This window comes from Gossypium raimondii, chromosome 8 (assembly GCF_025698545.1).
Source record: "Gossypium raimondii isolate GPD5lz chromosome 8, ASM2569854v1, whole genome shotgun sequence".
Classification (NCBI taxonomy): Eukaryota; Viridiplantae; Streptophyta; class Magnoliopsida; order Malvales; family Malvaceae; genus Gossypium; species Gossypium raimondii.
In genome coordinates this window covers 59,348,121-59,367,587 of record NC_068572.1, presented here as the reverse complement: position 1 = coordinate 59,367,587, position 19,467 = coordinate 59,348,121, and the positions used below count along the sequence as shown (strand labels likewise).

At 36.7% G+C, this 19,467-nt stretch overlaps 1 protein-coding gene across 1 annotated transcript; it reads left to right on the top strand.

Annotated features, from left to right (window-relative positions):
• Positions 1–13,939: 13,939 nt before the first annotated feature.
• On the top strand, positions 13,940–19,109 carry LOC105792627 (5-methyltetrahydropteroyltriglutamate--homocysteine methyltransferase). Its single transcript, XM_012621290.2, has 12 exons — positions 13,940–14,107; positions 15,227–15,580; positions 15,670–15,757; positions 16,089–16,216; positions 16,310–16,701; positions 16,815–16,978; positions 17,131–17,211; positions 17,331–17,497; positions 17,591–17,696; positions 17,796–18,046; positions 18,162–18,363; positions 18,480–19,109. The coding sequence occupies exons 2-12, from the start codon at positions 15,231–15,233 to the stop codon at positions 18,846–18,848; spliced, it is 2,298 nt and encodes a 765-aa protein (XP_012476744.1). The 5' UTR covers positions 13,940–14,107; positions 15,227–15,230; the 3' UTR covers positions 18,849–19,109.
• Positions 19,110–19,467: the final 358 nt, after the last annotated feature.

Sequence of the window (19,467 nt, the reverse complement as noted above, 5' to 3'; positions counted from 1 at the left end):
AAACATGTTTGGGATATATCAAATTTGTTGTATAATTTCCAATTTTATATTTATATTTAAATTACCAAAACATGTAAATTTTTAGCATTTTAGAAAGGTTAAATTTTCTAGCATGCCTCCTTTAGATTCTCTTGTGCTCTCTGAATATAAAAATTATATGATAAGAATATCACATGAATAAAAATATTGATATGATAATAAATATAAAAATTACGTAACATAAATTAGTAATACAACAAAATTTATGTATAAAACTTTTTTATAAATATATAACATATTAAATATAACTATAATATGAAAAATATTTTAATTTTACCATTCCAATCGTAAATAGTTTACCTAAAAAGGTCTTGCCTTATGTTTTACTTTTGTGGCAGTGAGTGCAAGTTTGTCCTATCTTAGTATAAGGGTTTTCATGTCGCTCTGTCAAGTGTTTTTCTAAAACTTTCGATTATTGGTTGTCATTTTTTGTTTTTTCAATTTGGTATGGATACGACCTTGCATAACCTGTCACTACAGGAGAAAAAAGATGTCGAGTTGGTTCTTGGGAATGAGGAGGGGCTCAAGGATGATATCAACTACGAGTTATGCCTTGTTGGGAAGTTTTTAAGGGAGTGGGTGGTTAATTTCAGGGCTATGGAACAAAATCTATTCACGCTATGGTGACTACTCCAGGGTGCATCAATTAAACTGATTGGGGATAGTGAGATTTATTTGATTTAATTCTATCATGTTGTAGATATGGAAAGATGATTTTGGGAGGCCCTTGGCCTTTTAATAATTACTTGCTTCTGGTTCATCAACTTCACAAAAGGGAAAATCCAGAGGGTGTTAAGTTCTCTTTTGTGGATGTTTGGATACAGGTTCATCTAGATAAGAGTTTAGGGAATGTGATGTGGCAGTTTCTCGATTATGATTCGAGTGGTTGGCAAATTTTTTGAAACAACTTTATACATGTAAGGGTTTGTTTAGACGTCCGGGAACCGTTGATGAGGAGGAAGAATTTGCATTACCAAGGTGGGAATCATTTTGATGTTTCTTTCAGTTACAAGTGTCTCTCGTTGATTTGTTATCTTTGTGGGATGATCAACTATAGCGTTTCTAACCGTCCTAAGCTCATTGATTTATCGGAAGGGCCTGTTGTGTATGAATGAAAAGTGGAGATCCGTGTGGAAAACCGACGGAGGTTACGAGGGTAGGCATCGCAAGGGAGGTGGAATTTAGGTCAACATAAACTATTAAAGTTGTGACCCAAATTCTTATTAAAATAAAATACAAGTGACAAGATTGGGGGATCCATGAAGGCGAGGGCTGCAGCCCATCATGGATCCCCAATAAGTAAGCTTGTAACACCTCTAACCCGTATCCAGCGTTGGAACAGGGTTACGAAGCATTACCGAACTTATAACTCAATCAAACAAACATTTCATGTATATTTCACATTCAAATCAAAAACCATTCATAAACAATCATATGATCCCTAATACGAGCCCTCAAGGCCCAAAATAAACATTAAAAATGGTTCAGGACTAAACCGAGTACTCAAGGAATTTTTAGTAAAACATTGAAAATTTTCAAATTTGCAGGAGACACACGCCCGTGTGGGCATTCGAAATGAGGACACACGGTCGTGTCCCAGCCCGTGTTCGTACCCGTGTAACTTACTGGCTTGGGTCACATGGTCAGACCACACGCCAGTGTGCCAAGCCGTGTACCCTTCAAAATGGCCTCTCACGCTCGTGTGCCAAGACTTGTGCTAGGCCGTGTGAAGCTACTGACTTGATTTCTATAGAAGTATCAGAAGATATACGGCCGTGTCACCTGATGTGTGTCACACAAGGCTGAGACACACGCCCGTGTCTCTGCCCGTGTGGACAAAAATAGGCTATTTTCCAAGCCTTATTTTTCACCCAAATTGGTACCAACTTAAACATAACAATTTGCATATAACCATAGCATAATTAGACATTCAAAGCCAACTAATATCAAGCTTATAACATGTAATATCCACACATAACCATGATACTAATAGGTACATCAATTGGCCACTTTAAAACATGCCCATTTATGCCTCAAAAATCTACCTATATGATCAAACATATATGAGTCATTGTGAGTAAATCTTAACATGCATGCCACTTCTCAATCTCAATCATTTGGCACCCAAAATACCAATTCACAAATAAGGCATTCACATGGCAACCATACACCACATATACCAAGGCTATTTACATATTTACATAACAAAAATATGTCCACAATGCAAGGCAACACAAATGGCTAAAACATAACAAAACATATAGGCTACCATTAGTCAAAATGACCTATACATGCCATTTAACCCAAAATATATAGTCAAAAGTACCAAAATAACGTCTAATAGTGTGATGAGATCCCTGACGACTTCCTAACCGAACGAGCTTCTGAATCATTATAAAACACGGAAAAACAAATAGAGCAAGCAATTAAGCTTAGTAAGTTCGTATAATACAGAATTAAACTTACTATTTAACCACAATTTAGATAAGTAACTTAAGGCATAACACAATTCAATTTGGCCAAAGCCTATCACATAATCATTAACCAAGTTAGCCATATATTCATATAAAAATCGAGAATCATGTATGAATTCAACAATTATTAAATTCCATGTACATGTAACATCTATACCGTGTATCTGTATATCATATATAAACCATTCCATGTAAATACCTGTACTAGTTCATATCGAACTTGTATAATCTCGTAATAACACTATGCCCGTTGAACCACTTAGAATATTGTTAAATACGTGGATAGTACACACGAGGTGCACTGAATTGTAATCCGTTAATTCTTGTACATGTATGCTCATACGAGTAATAAACGATAAGCTCCTCCGAGCTGAATATCAGTAAGCTCATACGAGCTGAGTATCAGTAAGCTCATAAGAGCTGGAATCGGTAACCCTAATGACACGTCATTTGTATCCTACAAATTTTTAAGGTTCAAACGGGGCTCGATATTCTTCGTACATCTTAGGTTATGCCCTTGATAATTGTACGTAATAATTAAACCATTCACATACATATATTTCAATTAAAGCATATAAATACACAATTTAATTACATGAATTTACCTCGAACTCGTACGACGAAAAATGATTGTTTAATCGAAAACTTTGTCCTTTCCCCGATCTAATTCCGTACGTTTCTTTTTTTGATCTATATAATCAAATTTAACCAATTTAAACCTCACTCTATTCAATTCAATCCAAAATTCTTGTTATGGCAAAATTACCATTTTTCCCTTATACTTTTGACTTCTTTACAATTTAGTTCCTAGGCTCGTAAAATGAAATTTATGCAACTTCATCCCTATATAAGCCTATAAAACCCATACATTTCACAAACTTACACATTTACCACACAATTTTCACATTTTTCAATTTAACCCCTAATTGGTAATTTCATTAAAAATCACTTAACAAAAGTTATTTAATTCACAACAAAGATTCATTTTCTTCTATTAAACTTCAAAAACAACTAACATGCACTCATGGTAAAACCCTAGACATTCAACCATTTTGCAAATTAGTCCTCGGGCTAGCTAAGTTAAGCTACAACGATCTTGGAAACATAAAAGTCAATAAAAACGAGACAAAAACGCACCTGCATGCAAGGGAAGAGGTGGCCAAATGTTGAAGCTCCTAAACTGGTGTTTATTTGCTGTAATTTTCAGTTGGTGTTTGAATGAAAAACATGATCCCTTTGTTTTATTTTATTTTATTCATTTATTACCTAATTACCATTTTAACCTTACCTAACTTTAAAAATAAAAAAATTGCCAAGCCATGCTCATCCACTAACACCTTTAATGGTCTAATTACCATATAAGGACCTCCATTTTAAATTTCTATAGCTATTTAACACATTTAGCTAATAGAACACAACTTTCGCACTTTACGCGATTTAGTCCTTTTTCACAAATTGAGCAAACGGTAAAATTTCTTAACCAAAATTTTATACTATAATGCTATCATGCTATAGACCACATAATAATATTAAAATAAAATTTTCAACTTCAAATTTATGGTCCCGAAACCACTGTTCCAATTTTACTGAAAACGGGCTGTTACAAAGATACTAGCTTGGGGTCACAACCGAGGGTACAAGAAGAATCTGTATAGCAGTTCACTTCATCTGTTTGATATTGATTTGAATAAGGTGTTTCAACCTTACTGCATTACTTCTATTAGATGTTTATTAGAATAAGGTTTTCTAAACCTATAAATAAACGCAGTCTATACTCTTTGTAATCATTCGAATTCGACATAGTAAATTATCTTCTCCTCTGCCTATGATTTTCCCCCGAAAGGGTTTCCATGTAAAATCTGTGTGTTCTATTTTTTTCTCTTTTATTGCCATTATCGACATTCTATTTTTATATAAACTGAGTAAGGGTGGGTCAGTTGACCTGAATGCAAGAGTTTCTACTCTAGTGCACAGGGAAAATAGGTGCATATCTTTCCCGAGAAAATTAGTGTTTACTGTTGGATCAGGTGTGGGGTCTTTTTCTAATGTTCAAGTTGACATGGACTCTACCAGGATAACATTGACCAAGTTGTTAAAAATAATGGGCCTAATTTGAATGGAAGGCATGTGGGTTAATGGATAGGTGGTGTGTTGTACGTGCATAGAAAAAAAGGGAGTGGGGGCCTTCATTTGCATGAGGAGAGGGCTATTTCAATGCCGGTTAAGTGTCAGGGCACTAGAACTTTAGTCTCACAATCTGTGTAGCCTTAAGTGATTTTTTGGGTTCAAATTCGCCTAAGTTAGCCTAACTCTCGCAAATTGTGAATTTTCGATAGAAATTTGTGATATTTAATACAAAGAAATTTTCGATAAAATTTTTTGATAGAACTTTAGTCGCGCTATTTGGTTTGAAAATGGTTTTCTTGCATAACGAAAAATAAAATTTTTGAAAATCGAGCAGATTTGTGATATTTAATGCAATAAACCCTAAATCAAATTCACACGTGTATTTTTAGACAGGCAGATCATTATTGTTCTCGATTTTCAATCGAATTGCCTTCTTCACTATTTTCGTACCACGAATTTCTTCGAGTGTGGGCTCGAACGATTCAAATCAAATATAGAACTAGAAATAATTTTCTTTGTTTTAGTGTGAAAACGAAAATCTTTTCTTAATAGAAACCGACAAAAATTGTTATTTCAAGAAATCAATTCCAATATGATTGCCATAAAAAGAAAGGTGGGGATAGTGGCCGGAAAGATCTAATGGATGAAGATTTGGAAGATGATCCTATCAAAGTTATTGATGGCAAGAAAAGACAAAGAGTTTCCCAAAAGGTTTCACATGTTTTTGGACTTTTGGATTCTGTAGAACATGGTGACGAGTGAAAATACTAATCCACTTTCGATATCGGCGACCGCTATTGGGCAGGTTGGCCAAAAGTAATGAAGATTTTATGCTGAAATGTTCGTGGATTAGGGAGTCCACGAGCGGTTAGAAGACTTCAGCATATGCTGAAAATAGTGTTTTGTATTCTAATTGAGTGGAATAGAATTGGTGCGAAGTAAGTGGGGATATAATTTTTTTGTAGATGTTGATGTGATGGGTTCACGTGAGTTTTGAGTATTAAGTGGTAGTCAGGTGTCGATATCTCTCTAAGAAGTATGTCTCTAAATCATATTGATGTAAAAGTTCAAGAAAACACTAAAAGTACGAAATGGCATCTAATTGGTTTTTATGGCTCCCCAGAAGTTTGGAATAAAGAATAAACATAGAATCTACTGAAGAGGCTTGGCTGTGATTAGAGCTTACCTTAGATGGTTTGTGGTGACTTTAATAAGATTCTTTATTCATTTGAGAAGAAGGACAGGGTTCCTAGAGAGGAAGGTAGGATGGATAGTTTTAGAGCCACTTTGGATCACTGTCAACTAGCAGACATGGATTTTACGGGTCCATGGTTTACGTAGGAGAGAGGTAGATTGGTAGAGAATAATATTAGAGAAAGATTGGATCATGGATTAGCAAATTCGGTATGGTGGGAGTTATTTCCTAAATTTCATCTTTAACACTTGGCGCATTCAATTTCGGATCATTGTCCATTGCTTATCTCAACAAACAATGATTTTCAGAGAAAGTCTAACCAAAGATTTATATTTGAATCTTGGTGGACTTTTAAGGATTTTTGCGAAGAGAAAGTTCGAAGGTTGTCGAAAAGTAGTAATGACACTGTTTCGATCTGTCTTTCTATACTTGGAAAGAGGTTGCAGATATGGGCTGAAAGACTCAAAAAGTAGAAGAAATGTGTCTCACGAAATCTTCAAAAACGCATTGAGCAATTAAATGAAGAGGATAGAACATAAGAAAATCTTTGTGGGTTGATCAAATCAAAGTTGCATATAAATTCGGTGATTGAAAAAGAAGAATTATACTGGGAACAATGTTTAAGAGCCAACCGGTTAAAGCTAAGGGATCAAAATACAACATTTTTTCATAGATTCGCTTCGTAGAGACGACGGACAAATTTAATTCGGGAGCTTAAAAATGATGATGGCCAAATTACAGTAGAGCATGAGGAAATGAAAAAGATTGTGAAGGTATATTTTTCAAATCTATTTTCGTCAAAGGGTGATGGGAATTTGGCGCGCATATCGTTAGGGGTAAGTAGTACATTACAAAGGATATAAACAAAGAACTAACAGCAGATTATAAAATAAAAGAAATTTGTATTGTCGTGAAATATATGGGACTAACGAAGGCTGCAGGAGCTAATGGAATATCGACGTTATTCTATAAAAAAAATATTGGCATGTGGTTGGCCATGATGTGGGGTAGTATTGTCTTAGTGTACTGAGTGGAGGTAATTTTTTGGAATATATAAATTCTAATCAAATAATTCTCCTGCCTGAAATTGCACATTCTAATAGTTTGTTATAGTTTTGTCCTATCAACCTATGTACGTTTTTTTACAAAATTATTGCAAAATCAATTGCAAATCATTTCAAATTAGTCTTGGAGAATTGCAGTGATAAGTCACAGAGTGCTTTCGTTACCGGCAGGTTAATTACGGATAACATTCTTTTGGCTTATGAAATTCTACATGCGTTTAAAAATTACAGATCAGGTAAGAATGATTATTTGCGCTTAAACTCGACGTGAGTAAAGCTTATGGTCAAGTCGAGTGAAATTTTTTAAGAGCAATGATGCTTAAGATGGGTTTTGTTGTTCAGTGGGTTGACTTTTATATCACTGTATTTTATTAGTGACATATTCTATTAATATTATTGGGGTAACAAGCGCGCCTTTTAATGCTTCAAGAGGTCCTAGGCAATGAGGCCCCTTAAGCCCTTATCTGTTTCATATCTATAATGAGCGCTTTCTACATTGATGCGTTTGGCAAATGAAGAGAAAAGTTTATCGGGAATTAAGATTTGTAGAAGCACTTTAGAAATTTCTTATCTCCTGTTCACTGATGACTGTATCCTTTTTGGAGAGGCTTCTGAAAGGGGAGTCGTTGTGCTGAAAAGTATTTTGAAAGAGTATGAAGATTGCTCAGGTCAATGTATCAATTTTGAAAAATCGTTAATGTTTTTCAGCTCAAATAGTTTAGATCAAGCGAAAGAACTAGTCAATCAATTTTTGAGGGTTCAATGTTCAACTGAGCCGGAAAAATACCTCAGTCTTCCGAATATGGTGAGAAGGGGAAAGAAGAGAGAATTTTAGAATTTGAAAGATAAAATGGTGAGTCGTACAAAAAATTGGTGTATAAAGCCATTGTCTCAATGAGGAAAAGAGGTGTTTGTGAATAGCATTTTGTAAGCTATTCCTACTTATCCAATGTCATGTTTTCTGTTGCCAAAATCTTTGTGTGCCCAATTGGAACAAGTTATTGGCAAATTTTGGTGGCAGAAATATAATGGAAGGAAAGGGATTCACTTGTGCGAATGGAATAGGCTATGTAACCTGAAGGAGGATGGTGGTTTGGGGTGTAGATGTTTGTCCGAGTTTAATGTAGCTTTACTGGCAAAGCTAGAGTGACAATTATTGAATTATTCAGAGTCATTACTAGCGTGAACGTTAAAAGCGAAATATTATCCCGATTTTGATCTTATAGGATCTCAATTAGGTTCATGTCCTTCATATACTTAGAAAAGCATCTGGGCCGCAAAAGGATTGCTTGAATCAGGCATGTGTTGGCGGGTTGGTACAGTTCTAACAACAGTATCTGAACTGATGCGTGGGTGTCAGGTTCAATGGACTACAAAATCCACAGCAGTAATATTGGTCAATCACCAATAAAGGTTTCAGAATTAATTGAACCAAGTTCGAGCCAGTGGAAGGTGGATACTATTACTAGAATATTGTCTACTGAAGAGCCGAGAAAGTGTTCTGTATTCCTCTATCGTGTCATCTTTTTTAAGACAGGCTGGTTTGGAGAGGTGAACCAACGGGCAAGTACTCTGTGAGGAGCGGTTACAAGATGCTTATGTTAGAGTTAATATAGTCAAAGCCGTTGTAATATGGTCAAAACCGTTGTAAGTCCGTTAGCAGTTAGTTTCTTAGAAGTTAAAGATGTTAGCAGTTAGAAAGTTAGCTGTAGCGTCAGCTTCAGCCCTCATGCATGTATAAATACGTGCAAACTTGCATGTATTAAGCAAATCTTTTGAATAAGATGCATTCTTTTTAGTTTTTCTTCTTGTAGTCTTACATGGTATCAGATGTAAGTATTTCCTGGTTTTCTTTTCCGCTGTGCAGTTTTGTATAGGGCGAGATTAGGCCATCCATGTAAAGCTACACTTACAAAAGCTCTTCTTCAGTGTAATATACAGTTTATAGACAGTAATAAATTTGTTGACTGTGTTGCTTGTCACTTGGGTAAAGAACGCAAGCTTCCGTTTTCGAAGTCATGCACTGAGTATTCATCACCCTTGCAATTAGTAGTGGCTGATGTCTGGGGACCCGCTCCTGTTGTATCTAACGGTTTTCGCTACTATGTTGCATTCACTGATGCTTATTCACGCTACACATGGCTCTATTTTTTGAAGAATAAGTCTGATGTTGTTACTGTATTTCCACAGTTTCACCTTCAAGCTGAAAGAATGCTTGGTACTAAACTCAAAGTTCTACAAACTGATGGGGGAGGGGAGTTTCAGTCTTTGAAGAGCTATTTGAGTCAACGTGGGATTCTACAGAGGCTCACATGTCCATACACGTCAGCTCAAAATGGGCTTGTAGAACGGAAACATCGCCAGGTAGTTGAAATCGGTTTGTCTATGCTAGCTCATGCAACTATGCCCTTGTTATTCTGGAATGAAGCATTTTGCAGTGCAATATTCTTGATTAACAGATTACCCTCTCAACCCTTAGGTGATATATCCCCATATGAAAAACTTTTTAAAACAAAACCAAATTATTCTTTCCTTCGAACGTTTGGTTGTCTATGCTTTCCTAATCTGAGACCTTTCAACAAAACAAAGTTACAATTTCGATCCATTCCCTGTGTTTTTCTTGGCTATTCTCCCTTGCACAAAGGCTACAAATGTAGAGATCCTACAGGCAAAATTTACATTACCCGTCATGTCACATTTAATGAAACTACTTTTCCCTATAAAACTCATACCTCAATAGTCAAACCGTCCATACCCAACACTTCACAAATAAATCCAAAATTGCTTGTCATACAGTCTAGTCCTGTAGCCCATCATAACACCTCACCTAACATCATTTCTACTAATATTTCTTCAACACCTGTCTCATCTACTCCAACAACTACAATGCCTATTTCACAGCCTACTTATTCAACATTAGCTCACTCACCATCCACCTCACCCATGTTACCTACGACTTTACCACATATACCAACACAACCTTCTTCTTCCACGTTAGCTCAATTACCATCTACTCCATCCATATCACCTTCAGTCTCACCACCTATTCCAATACAAACCACTCGTTCTGTCCCGACAAATACTCATTCCATGATCACAAGGAGTAAAGTTGGCATTTTCAAACCAAAAGCTTATCTGAGCGAGGTGTCTACTTCTTCTAGTGATGTTCCTTCTGACATACATGCTGTAATGAAGTTTGAATACTGGCAAACGGCAGTACACAGTGAGTTACAAGCCTTGGTCCGTAATAATACATGGACTCTCTGTTCCCTTCCTGAGAATAGACGGGCAATCGGGTGTAAGTGGCTGTTTAAAATTAAAAAGAAGGCTGATGGTTCTATTGACAGGTACAAAGCAAGATTAGTTGCAAAAGGTTTTTCTCAGCATGCAGGGTTTGATTTTCATGACACCTTTAGTCTTGTTGTTCGAGCTTCTACCATTCGCACCATTCTTGCATTAGCAGTTATGCAGGGGTGGGTTGTGCGTCAAGTTGATATCAACAATGCTTTTCTTAATGGCGAGCTTACTGAGGAAATATATATGGAGCAACCACCTGGATTTGAAGTCCTGGATGCCTCTGGTCAGTCACTTGTGTGTAAATTAAATAAGGCACTCTATGGCTTGCGTCAAGCTCCTCGGGCGTGGTTTCAAACGCTCAAACAGTACCTTGTCACTGAGCTTGGCTTCCATGCATCAAAAGCAGATTCGTCTTTGTTCATTCGGGTGTCTACCGAGAATTACATGCTACTTATGGTGTATGTAGATGACATCGTGCTCACTGGTAGCAGTAGTCAAGATATAGATGCAGTGGTTCGTCGTTTGCACGCCAAATTTGCTCTTAAGGATATGGGAAATCTTAGTTATTTTTTGGGAGTTGATGTTCAACGTACGTCCTAAGGAATGTTACTCAGTCAGAAGAAGTATGTTTCTGAACTGCTACTCAAGACCGGTATGCTTGGTGCAGCCTCTACACCAACGCCCATGGTCGTCACTCCTAAGTTGGCGGTTTCGGATGGAAGTTCTCCCTTTACAGATGTGCATTTGTATCGTAGTACAGTGGGCATGCTTCAATATGTTTGCATTACTAAACCAGATTTATCATTTTGTGTGAACAAACTGAGCCAGTACATGAGCTCTCCTACTGTCACTCATTGGAAAGCGGTAAAACGGGTCTTACGGTACTTGGCTGGCACTATGGATCATGGTTTGTATTTTGAAGCAGGATCGTTGGAACTGGTGTGTTATTCAGATGCTGACTGGGCCTCCTCCATTGAAGATCGTCGTTCTACGTCGGGGTATGTGGTGTACTTAGGATCAAATCCAATTACGGTGCTCAAGAAAGCGATCTGTGGTATCCGGTCATCTCTTTGAAGCGAAATCCGTAGCCTTGCCAGCTGCGATGTCGAGTTACTATGGATCAAACAACTGCTGGATGAAGTCCGGATTCCTCTGACTAAGCTGCCAATTGTATGGTGTGATAATTCGTCTGCAGTTTCAATTACTGAAAATCCCACACATCATGCTAGGATGAAGCATGTGGAAATAGATCACCATTTTGTTCGAGAAAAAGTTCATGCTGGAATGTTGCAAGTGAATTTTGTTCCGTCTGCTCAACAGATTGCTGATGGTCTCACTAAACCAGTACCTCCTAAACTGTTTGCCTCATTTCGACGTGCTCTTCAAGTACTGTCAGTAAATGAAATTAGTGATCAAAAGTCAAAAGAAATGCTAAGGGAATGTTAGAGTTAATATAGTCAAAGCCGTTGTAATATGGTCAAAACCGTTGTAAGTCCGTTAGCAGTTAGTTTCTTAGAAGTTAAAAATGTTAGCAGTTAGAAAGTTAGCTGTAGCGTCAACTTCAGCCCTCATGCATGTATAAATACGTGCAAACCTGCATGTATTAAGCAAGTCTTTTGAATAAGATGTATTCTTTTTAGTTTTTCTTCTTGTAGTCTTACAGCTTATACAAGAGGATGATAGCCAAATGGCTAACAACTACCCTAATACATTTCAATAGTTTTACAAGAAACTATGGTAGACAAATCTACCAAAGAAAATAAAGATTACAAATTGGAGAGCTTTTAACAATTTTCTCCTAACAAACAACAAATTACATTACAGACAGATTAATAATTCGAAGGCTTGCCCTAAATGTATCGATGGTGTTGAGACTCTGAAGCTGGTGTTGAGACTCTGAAGATGGTGTTTCGTGACTGTACTTCTGTTAAAGAAATTTGGAAGAAGTTAAATATAATGTGGGACTAGGAGTTCTTGCATGATGATTATAGAAACTGGGTCGGTAAAATCTACCATGAGAGTTCGATGGCCCAGATTAGGGTAGTAACATGCGCTATTTGCGCTATCTAGACAGACATAAATAAAATCGTTCATGATGGGTGTCATTAATCAAGCAGTAGAGTAACAAATTTCATCAGATCGTATGTAGAAGACTTAGAGGGGATTAACAAAAAATTACCTGGTAGGTGAGTTGGCATGAAAATGTGGAGACCACTTGAACCCTTTTGGTACAAGATTAATTTTGATGCAGCTTACCTTTCCAAATCAAAAAAAAAAAATTGTTTAGGGTTAATTGCTTGTAATACAGATGGTAAGATAATGGGTTCGAGAATAATTATAAATGATCACATAACTACCCCTATTGTAGCAGCGAGAGCGATAACATGTCTCTAGGCAGTTCAGATGGGGTTGGATTTGGGCCTCAGCAAGGTCGTGATTGAAGGAGATAACTTTTCAGTGATAAAAAAGCTATATGCACAAGTGATTGACATATCAGTGTTGAGTGCTTATATAATCGACGCAAAGAAAACCAGTGAAGATTTGTTGGATGCATGTTTAGGCATGTAACAAGAAACGAAAATGAGCTGGCCCACATTTTTGCTAAAGAGGGTTTGTGAAGAAAGAAAAATAATTATCTGTTGGGGAGGGTGCCTTCATATGTGATAGCAGCGGTGGAGATGGACAATCGGCGGAAAGATCAGGCTTCTTTTAGTGTCTGAGGCTTGAAAGAGATGAAGAGATATGGAAGTCTCGAATTTTTTACTTGGAAAGAGACGTTTTATTTTTTGAAGGGGGATTTTAGATGCCTTCAAGGAGGGATGGGATAGCTCCTTTATTATTGATTGAGTTATTTACGAGAATCCATGAATTTTCAAAAAAAAAAAGAGTAAAAGTATCTAGTAAAGTTTTTATTTATTTATTATATTCTTTTTACTATCAAATGGATTAATTTAATCATTATATTATTTAAAAGTATCAAAAGTTAACATTTTTAAAGCTTTTATAATTCTTTCAATGAAATCATTTGAAGTTGAATTACAAATAACCTTTTAAACTGTAAATATTAATATGTTAAAATTATAGCTTTATTTAAAATTTTTAATAGTATGGATATTAAATTATTTCATTTAATTGTAGAATGAATAAAAAGAAATACATGTTTATTCTCATCTAAAAATATTAAAAATATTTTTTAATAATTAAATTTAGGCTATTATTCTAATAAATCTTAGTGAAGTAGAATTAAATAAATGTCATACCTATGTTTTGATTTATATTTTTATTTAAAACGTATGGTATTTTTTGTCGACATTTTAAAAATCGAGTCAATAGTTAAGTTTGTCACCCTACTAGTTTTAGTTTAATCAATTTGATTATGAATTAAATAAATAATTAAAAGTCATAAAAAATATAAAATCAATTCTAAATTATTTACCCATTCGATTTTTTTAAAAAATTCATGCACAATAAAATCAAATAAAATTTCCATAAAATTAAATATAATGTTAGGTTGGATCCAATTTGGACCACACCTATTTGGTTGGGACAATAATAAAACACTAATATTTACGAATTTCATTTGTAGAAAAATACGGATTTTCTCTGACACACCGCCACCTAAAAAGGTCGCGCGTATGCTTAAATTTCATTAAAAACTAAAACTAGAAAGAAAAAAAAAGCAAAATACAAAAAAAGAGAAGAAAAAAATCACATCACCATCATCGTCAGATTCAGATCTGGGTTTTCACTCATTTATAGCCAATAGTACACCATTTTAGCTATAAATAGCCAATCCCTCCACTCTCTAAAATTGTGCCACTTCTTCCTCTTCATCTCTCTCTCTATCTCTCTGTATCTCTTTGAGTGACTTCTTTTTAGTTCTCTCTCCGGTTCCACCTCCGTTCACTTCGGTACGGTTCGGTTCCCTCCTTTCATATCCCACTGTTTGCGGTTCCCTGTAATTCTAACTCTTCTTTCTTTCCTTTCCTTGCTGGATCTTCATTACCATGATTTAAAAAAAAAACATTTAGAGATTTGTGTGTATTTCACTGAGATCTATTTCTAAATGTAAACTTTTATTCTTGGTGATTTTTCTTTCTGGATTTCATTAATATGATCTAAAAGATTCCAAAAAAGTTGTGGTTTTTTTATTATTGAAATCTATTTGAAAGTGTCAGCATTTCGACTATAGCAGTTCATTTTCATTCTGGGTTTTCATTATTACGATTTAAAAACTCTGCTTCGAATTGTTTCTATCGATTTTTCTTGCTGACATTTATTAAGAAGTGTAAGTATTCACTTGATTTTCTTTATGAGTGTTTATAAGTAATTGATTTAGCTTGGGTTTTTGGAATTATTAAAGATTCTGTGTTTTTTGTAGTGAGATCTAATCGTTAGTGTTTGTATTCTATCAGTTTATTTGGCTTATTCTTTTGTCTTGTCTGTTTTGAAAGCACTTTAATAGATCCAGTGTTTTGGGGTTTTATAATTATATAGATCTAGTATTTTGATCATTGGTTTATTGCTATAAATTGTCATTGGTTTATAGATCTTCATTTTGTTTGGTCCTCTATGTAACGGTGTATTTATATCTGATTCCTTAGGATCCTATTTACGGTCACATGTTAGACTTCAAGCTTGATATATATATAAAGCTCATCTATATAAAAAGGTCGATTAGTCTCGAGTACTTGAGTGAAGCATTAGGACACTCGAGTTTGACTCATTTGATGGTTGGAGCTCGACCAAATACCTATCAAATTCTAATCTTTGTCTAGTTGCACCCGAGTACCTTCTAACTATAAGTGTCTCATTGCACCCCTAAGTTGTCTTGGTTTCATATGAATATGTTTTATTAGAGAAATATATGATAATTTCCAAACATTAATTCATATGATCTTTTGGTCTGTCTATACTGAATTCTATCACTTATTGGAATATAGGGGCATGCTAAAGTTGCATGCTAAGTTATTTTTACGTACCTTTATGTAATAATGTTGAACTTTGTCTTTTCTTTTATTTTTGTTTAGAAAAATGGCCTCTCACATTGTTGGATATCCCCGCATGGGACCTAAGAGAGAGCTTAAATTTGCTTTGGAATCTTTCTGGGACAACAAGAGCAGTGCCGAGGATTTGCAAAAGGTTGCAGCTGATCTCAGGTCATCCATCTGGCAACAAATGGCTGCTGCTGGGATCAAGTACATCCCGAGCAACACTTTCTCTTATTACGACCAGGTGCTCGATGCAACATCGATGCTTGGAGCTGTTCCACCTAGATATGGCTGGAACGGTGGAGAGATCGGATTTGACACTTACTTCTCAATGGCCAGAGGAAATGCCTCTGTGCCTGCCATGGAAATGACCAAGTGGTTTGACACCAACTAGTAAGTTGCTATTTCTTGGCCTATTTTATCAGCTTTGCTATGCATACTGAGATTTTGGTACTAATACTCTTTTGAATTTATCGTTTCAGCCACTTCATTGTTCCAGAATTGGGCCCTGATGTTAACTTCTCTTATGCATCTCACAAGGCAGTTGATGAGTACAAGGAAGCTAAGGCGGTATGTTCTTTTGGTCTAATTTTTCTATATATTATAACAATGTAGCTTTTTGTCTGTCATGTATATTTATACTTTTAGCCCACTTATTATGGCCTGAATTGGGGTGCTTCAAGGCTCTGGACCTAACTGATAAACATTTCTGATATGAGTAGTAGTTTCTCACCCTCTAGAATTACATTTTACACTATCCATTTTTTGAGAATGCCCGAGTGAGACTAGGAGTACTAGCTAGATCCACTTGATTATGGTGCCCCACTTTGTCCTATGTTTATAGTTCTTATTTAACTTTTTAGTCTTAAACTTGAATGCTGATTCTCTGTCCCACTTGCAGCTCGGAGTTGACACCATCCCCGTCCTTATTGGCCCTGTCTCATACTTGTTGCTGTCTAAACCAGCCAAGGGTGTTGAGAAGACCTTCTCTCTTCTCTCTCTCCTCCCAAAAATTCTCCCCATCTACAAGTAAGAGTTTGTTCTCCTTTTGTCTTTGATTTTTTTTTATAAATTTATCTTAACTGTTCTAATATGCTATTATGATATTGAATCTCTCTTCAGGGAAGTTATTGCTGAGCTTAAGGCTGCTGGTGCCTTATGGATTCAGTTTGATGAACCGACCCTTGTCTTGGATCTCGACTCTCACCAATTGCAAGCTTTTACCGCTGCTTATGCTGAATTGGAAACCACTCTCTCTGGCTTGAATGTTTTGATTGAGACCTACTTTGCTGATCTCACTGCTGAGGCGTACGAGACCCTCACTGAATTGAAGGGTGTCACTGCTTATGGTTTGGATTTGGTTCGTGGAACCCAGACCATTGAGTTGATCAAGAGTAACTTCCCTAAGGGCAAGTACCTCTTTGCTGGAGTTGTTGATGGAAGGAACATTTGGGCCAATGATCTTGCTTCTTCACTTAGCACCTTGCAGGCTCTTGAAGCTGTTGTGGGCAAAGGTATTCTATTTTTTCATTGCATTTTATGTGTCATAATTATTTGGTGAATATTACATTACTATTTTGGTATTTATTATAGACTGATACCGGTTGATTAATTTTCCAATGTGCAGACAAGCTTGTGGTGTCCACCTCCTGCTCGCTTCTCCACACTGCTGTTGATCTAGTAAACGAGACCAAGCTAGATGATGAAATCAAATCCTGGCTGGCATTCGCTGCCCAGAAAGTTGTCGAAGTCAATGCACTTGCCAAGGCATTGGCTGGTCAGAAGGATGAGGTATCTCCATATAATTTTGCTACTTGTTTTTGGCTAATTTACTAAGAACCTGGTATAATCTCCGGATTGGTATTTTGTTTTTCGTATTTTGGTGCTTTTGTAAGATTCATTTACACCATCATGTTACTTACTGGTTATTCATCTACTTCTAGGCCTTCTTCACTGCCAATGCATCTGCTCAGGCTTCAAGGAAGTCCTCCCCGAGAGTGACCAATGAGGCTGTTCAAAAGGCTGTAAGTGTTATGATAAACAAAAATTTCAACTTTACTATTCGAGTTAATGCTCTGCTGTAATTGTTTTCATTGTGTAAACATTTCTTTGCTTACTGTGTTTTCTGTGCTTGCATTTCCAGGCTGCTGCTTTGAAGGGCTCTGACCACCGTCGTGCTACAAATGTTACTGCTAGACTCGATGCCCAGCAGAAAAAGCTTAACCTTCCAGTCCTCCCCACCACAACCATTGGATCCTTCCCTCAAACTTTGGAGCTCAGGAGAGTTCGTCGTGAATACAAGGCTAACAAGTGAGTAGTTAATCCGGAAAATATCCGTGATATCTTTCTTAGCAAATGTCAATGTGATCATTACTTTTAACTACTGTTCTCTTATTCCCAAAGGATCTCAGAGGATGATTACGTTAAAGCCATTAAAGAGGAAATTAAGAAAGTTGTTGACCTTCAAGAAGAGCTTGACATTGATGTCCTGGTTCATGGAGAGCCTGAGGTGAGAATTCCTTTCAGTTTTGGCCCTTTTTCAGTAAACGAGAGATTACTGTGTATTTAGTTATTGACAAGCATCTTAGTAATACTTAAAATTGTGCAGAGAAATGATATGGTTGAGTACTTTGGTGAGCAATTATCTGGTTTTGCTTTCACTGTTAACGGATGGGTGCAATCTTATGGGTCTCGCTGCGTCAAGCCACCAATCATCTACGGTGATGTTAGCCGCCCCAAACCAATGACTGTTTTCTGGTCATCTACTGCCCAAAGCATGACTAAACGCCCAATGAAGGGAATGCTTACTGGCCCTGTCACCATTCTCAACTGGTCCTTTGTCAGAAATGATCAACCGAGGTATGCAGGGGAAAGCAAAAGAAGGGGGGGGGGGATGTTAAGATTATGCATTTCTACCAGCATTTTTACTTTGTAATATGGATATTTTGACATTCTATGATTGCCTTCTTTTCAGATTCGAAACTTGCTACCAGATTGCCTTGGCCATCAAGGATGAAGTGGAGGATCTTGAGAAGGCTGGTATCAATGTTATCCAAATCGATGAGGCTGCTTTGAGAGAAGGGTTGCCTCTTAGGAAGTCCGAGCATGCCTTCTACCAAAAATGGGCTGTCCACTCCTTCAGAATCACCAACTGTGGTGTCCAAGACACTACCCAGGTCCATATATTGCTTCACTCTTTTTGATCCTCGGAAAATTGAACTTTCTTATTTGCATATTCTGTATTCTTTGATCACCACCGTTCTCATTCATTTCATTGTCAAAAATCCGACAGATCCACACCCACATGTGCTACTCCAACTTCAATGATATCATCCACTCGATCATCGACATGGATGCCGATGTCATAACCATTGAGAACTCACGTTCAGATGAGAAGCTCCTGTCAGTCTTCCGTGAAGGAGTGAAGTATGGTGCTGGAATTGGACCCGGTGTCTATGACATCCACTCTCCCAGAATACCATCAACCGAAGAGATTGCTGACAGAATTAACAAGATGCTTGCCGTGCTCGAGACCAACATCTTGTGGGTTAACCCTGACTGTGGGCTCAAGACTCGCAAGTACGCTGAGGTGAAACCAGCACTGAGCAACATGGTTGCTGCTGCCAAGCTGCTCCGCACCCAACTCGCCAGCGCCAAGTGATAGGCTCCCGAGATATTGGAAATCCTAATCCCATACCACTCCAGAGAGATTAAAAAGAAAAATGGCAAAGAAGTTTCTTCTATCTTATCATTTGAGTAACTTTTTTTGTTGCTGAAATATTTGTTACATGCCCTTGGCGTCCCTTTGATTTCCTTATTTTTGGGTTTTCTTTTCTCTAAGTATCATGCACCTTTTTGGGAATATTTTATATATGCAGTCTTCAGTTTCTTAATATCTTAATGGAAATGAGAGTGTCATCAATGGTCGTGCATTGACAATGTCATCTTATTTATGAGTTTCAGCATGTGTTTATAAAGCGGTCTGTGATAGAATTGAGAATCGATGATAAAAACATCTAGTGGACATTTATATGATTTGACGGCGGTTACGTGGCAAGCAATGGAGCCCCCAATTGATTGAGTTGTACTTCATAGAGTCGAGTCTCTTATTGGTCCAGGTGATTGATTTGGTGAGGTCTTAAATGAGGTTTTTATGCATAACAATATATACGATACAAATATATATGACGTAAATAATACAATATAAATAATCATGGGTCTAAAGGGTTTTTATGCATAACAATATATATAAAACACTGTAGCAATTCATATTTATGGAT

Bases quoted from the DNA above. Each gene is read 5' to 3' on its own strand.
- LOC105792627 (XM_012621290.2), top strand. From the start codon at position 15,231: ATGGCCTCTCACATTGTTGGATATCCCCGCATGGGACCTAAGAGAGAG. The intron at 17,697-17,795 runs GTGAGAATTCCT...AAAATTGTGCAG, and splicing joins TGGTTCATGGAGAGCCTGAG to AGAAATGATATGGTTGAGTA. The intron at 18,364-18,479 runs GTCCATATATTG...AAAATCCGACAG, and splicing joins GTGTCCAAGACACTACCCAG to ATCCACACCCACATGTGCTA.